Source organism: Physella acuta, unplaced genomic scaffold (genome assembly GCF_028476545.2).
Source record: "Physella acuta isolate Inbredline_101_S28 unplaced genomic scaffold, ASM2847654v3 ptg001867l, whole genome shotgun sequence".
NCBI classification, from domain to species: Eukaryota; Metazoa; Mollusca; class Gastropoda; family Physidae; genus Physella; species Physella acuta.
The window spans coordinates 6,631-16,846 of NW_026733373.1; the positions used below are offsets into that span (position 1 = coordinate 6,631).

At 37.2% G+C, this 10,216-nt stretch overlaps 1 protein-coding gene across 1 annotated transcript; it reads left to right on the forward strand.

The window, feature by feature from the left end:
• The first annotated feature begins 1,710 nt into the window (after window positions 1–1,710).
• On the forward strand, window positions 1,711–9,418 carry LOC131930940 (monocarboxylate transporter 5-like). The gene is made up of 8 exons (XM_059287604.1): window positions 1,711–1,783; window positions 1,996–2,168; window positions 3,181–3,348; window positions 4,382–4,525; window positions 4,758–4,901; window positions 6,805–7,082; window positions 7,386–8,226; window positions 8,848–9,418. The coding sequence occupies exons 3-8, from the start codon at window positions 3,276–3,278 to the stop codon at window positions 9,018–9,020; spliced, it is 1,653 nt and encodes a 550-aa protein (XP_059143587.1). The 5' UTR covers window positions 1,711–1,783; window positions 1,996–2,168; window positions 3,181–3,275; the 3' UTR covers window positions 9,021–9,418.
• Window positions 9,419–10,216: the final 798 nt, after the last annotated feature.

Consider the following 10,216-nt stretch of genomic DNA (forward strand, 5'->3'; position numbering starts at 1 on the left):
CGTTCATGTGTGTGTAGTGAAATAGTGAAGGATTCACCAAACACAACACCACGTGTGTTAGTAGAAAGCCGAGTAACCATCACATATAAATTCTATGTTTCAGGTTTGTGTTTAGTGAAATGGTGAACGATTCACCAAATATAACACCAGATGTGTTAGTAGAAAGCCGAGTAGGCCCTAGCCATCAAATGTAAATTATATTTTTTAGATGTGTGTTTAGTGAAAAGGTGAACGATTCACCAAATATAACACCACGTGTGTTAGTAGAAAGCCGAGTAGGCCCTAGCCATCAAATGTAAATTATATTTTTTAGATGTGTGTTTAGTGAAATGGTGAACGATTCACCAAATATAACACCAGATGTGTTAGTAGAAAGCCGAGTAAGCCCTAGCCATCAAATGTAAATTATATTTTTTAGATGTGTGTTTAGTGAAATGGTGAACGATTCACCAAATATAACACCACGTGTGTTAGTAGAAAGCCGAGTAGGCCCTAGCCATCAAATGTAAATTATATTTTTTAGATGTGTGTTTAGTGAAATGGTGAACGATTCACCAAATATAACACCAGATGTGTTAGTAGAAAGCCGAGTAAGCCCTAGCCATCAAATGTAAATTATATTTTTTAGATGTGTGTTTAGTGAAATGGTGAACGATTCACCAAATATAACACCACGTGTGTTAGTAGAAAGCCGAGTAGGCCCTAGCCATCAAATGTAAATTTTTAGTTTCAGCGTGCGTGTTTGTACTCATTAAATTAGGCGGTGTTAAAATTTAGGTCACTTGCTTGTTTAACTGAGGCCAGCGCTGCTGTTTGTGTCTGTATATATATACATATATGTCTTTTGTGTGTAGCTTTGTTTGCATGTGTATGTGTGTGTCGGTGTATTTTCGGAATGTATGCGAGTGTATTTGTATAAGTGTATGTGTTTTTGTGTCTGTATTAGTGTATTTGTACGTGTAAGTTTAATTCGTTGTACAAGTAGAATCAGCAAAGGTTTTTTTTTTTATTTGTAAGACTTAGTTTTCTTTTGAGATAGAAAAGGCTTCTATTTACGTGGTTACTTTCGTTTAAGATTTGGTGTAGTTTGACGACTAGCAGAGAGGTTAGTGTTTAGGTTAACTTTACACGAGGAGCAATGTTGGTGATGCAAATTCAAAGAATCCAAAAAAGTAAAGTCAATTCTATCTAGGAGAGAACACATAAACAAAACTATTTGAATACAATAAGCTAGGAACCTATAGAGGCCCCTAGCATCCTACACTGGCATTAGTGTCAACTGTTACCTAGCTAGTTTTTGTTGTCGCACTAAATTAAATCCATCTAAAACGAAGCTCCACCTACTCTAATACCAAACATCATCAAATGTAATGATACTTTATAATCGTATTTTGCCAACAGATGTGCATTTTCAGTATAAATTAAAGCACCCTTTTGAAACTTACGGTTCGATAGGCAAGTGAAGTACAGTTCGCCCCCCCCCCCCCTCGCTACGACTCTGCACTATGTCGGTCATATTACTCTGATTGTTTGAATTTTCTTCTTCCTCCTCCCCCCCCCCCCCCCCTCCCCACCAACCTTCATGCTGTACAAGTTCCTCCCCCTCTCCTTTGTGTCACTTTGAATCTCACTTTTATTTGGAGCACCGGCTTGCTAAGGCCAACTGTCAACACCTGGAATCGTAATGTGCAGTTTATGAGAGGGCGTGTGTAGGCATAGAGTGTTGTGGTTTAGCCTATCTGTGATTTCCCCCAACCTACCTATGAGTAGGCCTAGGCTACAAGTAATTCATGAAATCTGTTCTTTAGCCAATTAGCGGAGTAGCACCATATAAACATTAATAGGCTTATAAGAATAATAAAAGGGTTTAGGCCAACGGTTTTTTTTATATTTCATTAATGAATTTAATTAATCAACGTTTTGTATTGGCGAAGATAACCGTTATAAAAATGTAATTCAGGTTGATTCAATGATGTTTATCTTCGTTAAAAATAGGTGAAGGGCACTTGAGTAAAAGGACGAGTTTTAAGTTGGGCAGACCATGTTTTAGACTGCTAATAACTGTGTTACTTCTTGCAATGTGTTGATGGCATGGTGATTGTCAACTGTAATTATTACTAATCTAGTAGAAACGCTATTTCGAGTTGGATCACTATTTAATAAAAATGGTTCGTTCATAGATCTAAAGCCTAAATAGTAGGGCTATTTATTAAATTATAATCTACTCATGTGGAAGTAAATTCTAAATCTAGATCTAGATCTAAACGTATAAAATAGTTTTTAGTTAGTAAATTCTAAACTGTGATGATGATGATGCAATGCAAATTTTGCAAAATAAATTAAAAATTAAAGCAAAAGTATAGAATGATTAATTGATTATAATAATATTAAAATAAATTAGAATGGCATAGATCTAGATCATTAGGCCTATATAATTATATTATTATAAGATAAAGAATAAGAGTAGATAACTTATTGGCCGATTCTAGTCGGAATAAGATACGCATGCGATACGCATGCGCAATGGAGAGAAACTACGACTTGCCTTAGCGGCGATGTTTTCGATGGTACTGCGCATGCGTGTGTTTACAACCGCAGAACCCTAATACCAACCCTAATCCTATCCTTAACCCTATCCCTAATCCTATCCCTAACCCTAGCCCTAATCCTAACCCTAACCCTAGCCCTAATCCTACCCCTAACCCTAATCCTACCCCTAACCCTCATTCTAGCCCTAACCCTAGCCATAGGTCACTGCGCATGCGCAGAACTATCTTTTGCCGAAAAATCTTATTCCGAGTAGACACTTCGTAACTTATTACTAGGCTAACTTCCAGCTAGATTGCTAGCATCTACTTTTATTTGTCCATATTCCTTAATCAAAGACACCAAGTGAAAAGGCCTCACCTATTAAATTATTAGTTATTGACGCCTAATATTATCATAATTGATAATGATAATTTTGATTTTCTCTAGGCCTTACTTGCTGTGATCAAATAAAAATAAAGAATCATTATATTTATATCATGATTAATATATATTATATAAGTATTACATATTTACATATGAATAGGACTTGTGTGGTCATACTCACGCTAATTTTTTACAACCCTTTTACAGTAATGATTGTAATATAACAATGACGAATCAGTTTAACATTAATATTACTTATATCAACAGATCAGATGAATGATTACCTTCCTGTCGCTGAATGTCACCTATGCATTCTCTTACAATCATAATTTATAGTCTGGGAAAAACCTGATTGACAGAAAATGGCAATCAGTTCTACGAGAAAGAAGCCCCCTCCTCCGCTGGATAAGCAATGGGCGTGGATGATTGTTTTGGGTAATTAAGGGATGAATGTTTTGGATAATGAATGGATGATTGTTTTTAACTTAGAGAATGATGGTTTTAGATAGCTAATGGGTGGCCTAGCTAAACAATCTAAAGCCTGTTTTTTGCTAGATGACACCAGTTAACCAAATTAAACTCTAGAACATTGCTATATATATTGAAAGGCATATTGAAAGTTGCCTTTGGTTTTTTCTAAATGATTAATAAAAAATTCTATCCTTATGTCCAACCAAGCATAAATTTATCAGCAGCTAACCCTAACACTACCAACAGTTTTAGATTTAGGTCTAGTCTATTAATTGCCATAGCATATCCCCCAATCAAATTTTAAAAGTTTCAAATATCAACCATTTTATTTATTGAAATTCAATCATTGTTATTTAATGAGTTATTAATGGGACGTGTGGTCTCAAAAAGAATCAGAGCTACTTTGGTGACAGTAGATTTTGCTATGTTTATTTGAATTTAGATTCCATCAAATTATTATTGTTTAGCTAATAGGGCCTACTTTAAGTCGGTGAGCTAACTGAACATAATCATTAGTGAAACTTCCATCATTTGTTGTAACTATTTTCAGGTGTTTTTCTATGCCTGCCTCGTGTTTCCAGCTACCCAAATCCCATCATCATCTTTTCGGTTTGTGCCTAAGATACACGGGGCAGATGAAGTAGAGTTCATCTGCTTCAGAGCCCTCGGCATATGAAAGGATAGTGTGGTCAGCACTACGCCCAGCCGCTTTTTTGTGCTATTGTAAGTTAGGTACCCATCAGAACTGGGTGGACACAGGGACATTCTACTGTTGAACCCGAATTCAAACTCGAGACTTTTGGGTTAGCTGTCTAGCTCTTTTCGCTAGGCCATGCCATCCCATTCCTAAGGTCTGTTTTTAGTTTCAGGTGTGTTAATCTACGCCTTCTACATGGTCAGCTGACCAATTTCTATAATCTATTTTTATTTCAGGTGTGTTAATCTACGCCCTCTTCATGGTCAGTTGACCAATTTCTTTGTTCTGTTTTTATTTCAGGTGTGTTTATCTATGCCTTCTTCATGGTTGGACTGGCCAAATCCTATGGCCTGCTTTTGTTGGCATTCCAGCAAAAATTTGAAGTATCCACAGCTGTAGCCTTGCTGCCCATGAGTGTGTCTGCTTTTGTGTATGCTTTTGGTGGTAAGATCTTAATTAAACTAATTAGAGAATCGTTTCAACCATTTTAGAAAACATTTCAATATTTTATCATTTAATTTTAAACTTTTTACAAAAATTCTCAGGGAGAACTTAATTTTTGTAATTAATTAACAAAAATATATTGTGATCAGTAATTACTTTGTGCTATTATCTACAACCCTATTACAATGCGTTATTTTAAATTAATTAATTAATTAATTCTTAACTTTTCCAGCTCCAACTGCTTTAATCATTGGTGAAAGAATCACACCACAGAGAGTAATTATCTTTGGAGCAGTAGTTGGTCTTATTGGGTTGGCACTTAGCAGTCTGCTCGTCAGCATGCCTTACGTCATAGTTATGTATGGAGTTAGTGTTGGTAAGTTAATGTTTTGTCATATTTATGTTTGGGTTTAGTGATGGTACATTCATGTTTTATGTCATAGTTTTGTATGGGGTTAACGTTGGTATGGTGATGTTTTATGTCAATTTTGTCATGGTTATGTATGGGGTTAGTGTTGGTAAGTCAATGTTTTATGTCATAGTTTTGTATGGGGTTAAAGTTAGTATGTTGATGTTTTATGTCATGGTTATGTATGGGGTTAGTGTTGGTAAGTTAATGTTTTATGTCATAGTTTTGTATGGGGTTAAACTAGTTAAAGTTGGTATGTTGATGTTTTATGTCATGGTTATGTATGGGGTAAGCTAAAGTCTTCTTACACCATGGTTTCAAATCTGGGCAGGACTGACTAGTTTCTAGGGGAGGGGCAATTAGGTTAACAGATATATGTAACTTTTCATACTATAATAGTAAAGTTTTGTCTCTAGTTATTCATTTAAAAATGTTTGTCATGTATTAACTACTTAGTAATTGCATACTGTGTTCTTTGCTATTTGGTAATGTTCAATTCATGTAAATTTTATATATATAGCTTGTTGTAATTACATGAATGGTTGGGTTGGTAAACTTCTGCCTTGTAGCTTATTCTTATTGAACCAAGGCTATGGGAGCTTATTTAAAAGAAAAGTTCCTGAAATAAGAGTGAACAGCCGATATTACCCTAACAAGTTGATACATAATTCTTAATTGTGTGAGAGGAATTCCCTTCCAATATTAAAATCAAGAATGAAGAAGAAGAAAATAATATTCTACTTTCAATACCTGTTGGTGAAATTTCCAGGCTTTGAAGTTTGAGATTTGTCATAAAAAAAGTTTTTATCACTAATATTAAATTTCTTTATTTATTTCAGCTTTAATCTCATCTTTTTCTATTTTGTGCGTAAGACACATGTGGGAGATAAAGTAGAGTTAATCTGTTTCAATGACCTCAAAAAACAGGGATAGTGTGGTCAGCACTATGCCCAGCTGGCTTTGTTATGTGAATGAGGCACCCATCAGAGATGGATGGGCTAAGGGACGTCCTACAGATTCCAGCATGGGATTTGAACTCGAGACAGTGGTGTTAGCAGTCAACAGCTCTACCATCAGACCATGCCATCCCTATTTCAGCTTTAGTTATATTTCATTTGTATTATCTAAGACAAGGGGGACGGAGCGGTCTAGCGGTAGAGAGCTGGACTGCTAACCCGTAAGTCTCGAGTTCGAATCCGGGTCCAAGTCAGTAGACCGCCCCTGAGTCCACCCAACTCTGATGGGTACCTAACTCTCGTTAGGGAAAGTAAAGGCGGCTGGGCATAGCGCTGACCACACTATCTCTTCATATGCCGAGGTCACAGAAACAAGTGAACTCTACTTCACTTGCCCCATAGACCGTCAGGTTTGAAAGGGAAACTTCTATTATCTAAGACAACTCAGAAAGTGAAATGATGAAATGTACCAAATCCTGTTATGGTACCTTTTAATCCACCAAACCAGGGGTCTCCAAACTTTTCAGTCCGAGGGCCGCATTAACTATCAAATTTCAGTTCGGGGGCCAGTAGCGTAGCAAGGGGGGGCGGGGTGGGACATATGTCCCCGGGCGCCGACCTTAGGGGGCGCCAAAATGGGTTGGAAAAATAAATTGAAAGGTTGAGGGGGGTGCAAATTGAAAGTTTGAGGGGGGGTGCAAATCAAAAGTTTCTTCCAGGCATGTCTTTGATTTTTCTGGGCAAAGTTCCTCAGCCATCACCAACAAAGGTTTTTTCCGTGCACAAAAAGAGCTCCGCGGGCCAGATGAGAGGACATCGCGGGCCACATCCGGCCCGCGGGCCGTAGTTTGGAGACCCCTGCACCAGACCAATGGCATTATGTTGGTTACTTACACTGACATTTCTTTTTTCAGGAATCGGCAACTCCAGTTTCTATGGAAACGGCCTTGTCATGCTGGGAAAGTACTTCAGGAAATTCCGGACCCTGGCTACAGGCATGGGTCTGGCAGGGGCCAGTATTGGTCAGTTCCTGATGCCCCTGATCATTGACCACCTCCTGGAGTCCTACGGCCTGGGTGGCACCTTGCTGATCATCTCCGCCTTGTACTTCCACGCTGCCATCTCTGGGTTTCTGTTTCGACCCATTGAAAGCTACGGGCCTGAGGAGGTGGTCAAAGCTGAAGTAAAGCAGGTGAAGTAGAGTAGCTGGTTAGAATTTTTTCGACTTAACTCTAACTTAAACATACAAATGTATTGTGAAAATCAATTCACATGTGTACAATTATCTACAAAACTAATTGTTTGTGCACATTTGTTAATAAATCTAATATACTTTTATCAACGGAAAATTATAATTTCATCAACACACCACTAGCTCAATTCAAAGCTTAAATTTTTATCTCCCTTATTTATGATATATTTTTATCACCCTTATTTATGATATATTTTTATCTCCCTTATTTATGATATATTTTTATCTCCCTTAATTCCCTAGCCTCAAGCCAATGGTGAGGGGCAACTAGCCAAAACAAACAAGGAGTTCAACTCAGCTGACAAAGATGACGGGATAGCGAGACCACTTCTAAATAACGGACCAAATGGTACCTTACACTCAACAGACCAAAATAACATTGAAGAAATTAGCAACAAAAATGACGCCGATGCTGATAAACGTTATGATGAAAACAGAAGTGACCAATGGGATGATTCCGTTGATGACCAGTTCTACATCCAGCGCAGGGCCATGCTAACCAGTACAGGCAGCGTCTACCTTGTGTCCCCCTCCGTTCAGGATGTCTCCAACATTGACGAGAAGGCGCACAAAGTGGACATCGCAAAATCCAAATCACTGACTGGCTGGCGCCGCGTCATTGATTTCACCGTCTTGAAAAGCTACATCACCTTGTTTTTTACCCTAGCGTCTTTTCTCTGTTTCTTCGGATATTTTAATTTCATCCTGCTGCTGCCTCCGATATGTCAAAAAAAGGGCTTCCGCGGGTTTGAAAATGCAGCTTTAATATCCGCCTGCGGAGTTGGTGATCTCATAGCCAGGATAAGCACTGGGATATTTGCGGACCTAAATCTGGTGGCGAGGTACAAGATCAAATCCTTCGCCTGCCTACTCTGCGGTGTGAATATATTTGTTATACTGTTTGCTGATACGTTTTACTGGTTGGCGTTTCATTCGTTCATGTACGGATTAGTTGGAGGAAGCTACGTCTGCTTGATGTCTGTGGTGCTTGTGGATTTTGTGGGCGTGGCGCTCATGGCGAAAAATTTGGCTGTTGTGTTGCTGATTCAAGGGATAGGAGCTTCACTTGGTCAAATTTTCCTCGGTATGTTCAAATAAAATTTTTTTTCAATTTATTGTTAGATTTTTTGACTAAATTGTAATCCTTTGACTAACTAAAAGTTGAATTTACATTAATAATAACTTCATAATAACTTTTTGATAACTACAATAATTGTCTTTAAATAACGTTGAAAATTTCATATTGTTTGTAAAAGCAGTGGTCTTCTAAATTTTTAATTTTACAACCATTGATATATATTTTTTTCCCTGGGGTTTCACACTTGTATTTTTAGTGTTGCTAATCAGAATGTAAAAAAAAAATACCACTCTTGATTTTTAAAAATAAAAGTTTGTCTCCCTTGGAATTTAGACTAGTGTTTTCTACCACAGAAACTTAATTTAAAAAATAGAAATGTTCTTAACTTTTTTAAATGTCAAGTACATCAACACACTGCATACCAAACTACACACTACACTGACTCACTTGGTACACACCAACTTATATTATTCACACCGACCTACACACTACACACTGACCTACACACTACACACAGACCAATGTCAGTGTATTTTTAATTTTTATGATGAATATTTTAAAATTTGTGTTCTATTTTAAAAATTCCTAGATGTAACATGTAACTTTCTGTTTTGTGTTTTAATTTAGGTTGGGTCACCGACACAACTGGATCATTCACAGCCGTGATCCTCATATGTTCTGCCAGTCTGGTGCTGGGGGCTCTGCTGCTGCTCATGTACCCTCTGGTCAGGCGCTGTGAGGATTCTAGACTGGACAGGTTGAGGAAGAAACATGAGCAAGATTACATGACTCCTGCATGATACTTGTTGTGTATTTTTTTGAGTTATATCCCTTTGTTAATGAATCAAGTGAATTGAAGTTTTAGTTTTTAATATAATTACCCTGATGTTAGATGTGATTTATATATATATATATATAAATTGGTCACATATTATGTGTATATTCAGTTGTTTTTCAGAAGTTTTATTGCTTTATTACTTAGGCATTGCAATGTTTAATTGTTTATTGTTGTTTAGAAGTACTTTAATGTTCATGTTATGTTGTATTTAAATGAAGGTTCAGCCAAATTGCATGTTTTTACCGCAATTTCCATACGGACAATTGCGATTATTAACTCCTCATTTCTGGATGGATGTGTGTCCCCAGCTTTAAGTCGTATCTCCTCCTCAACGAAGCAATATCGAGGACTAGTTCCAAAAGCAAATATGTTAAGCAAGTTCCAAGGATCATTGTGGGTAAAAAAAATTCCCGGAATTCCTTCCTGGATTTCCCGGAGAAGCCAAAAAACCTAGAAAAAATGCAGTTTTTTGGCCCATATCTCGGCAACCAGACCACTTAGCGACTTGAAACATTTACCAATCGATTCCTGCCATAATTTAGAACAATATTGCCGAAGAAAGTTTTCAAAAATCCTTTCATTCCGTCACAAAAAATTAATTAAGAACATTTAAACTGAGCATCGTGTAGGCCTAGGATGATATTTACTACATTTTAGCGCAATTTCCATACTGGACAATTGCGATTATTAACTCGTCATTTCTGGATGTATGAATGAATGGATGGATGTGTGTCCGCAGCTTTAAGTCGTATCTCCTCCTCAACGAAGCAATATCGAGGACTAGTTCCAAAAGCAATTATGTTAAGCAAGTTCCAAGGATGATTGTGGGCCAAAAAAATTCCCAGAATTCCTTCCTGGATTTCCTAGAAAAGCGAAAAAACCTAGAACAAATGCAGTTTTTGGTCCATATCTCGGCAACCAGATCACTTAGCGACTTGAAACATTTACCAATCGATTCCTGCCATAATTTAGACCAATATTGCCGAAGAAAGTTTTCAAAAATATCCTTTCGTTCGGTCACAAAAAAATATTTACTACTTTTTTAAACTGAGCATCGTGTAGGCCTAGGAAGAACATTTAAACTGAGCATCATGTAGGCCTAGGATGATATTTACTACTTTTTACTTTCTCGTATATACGTAGTATAGAGAAAGTATT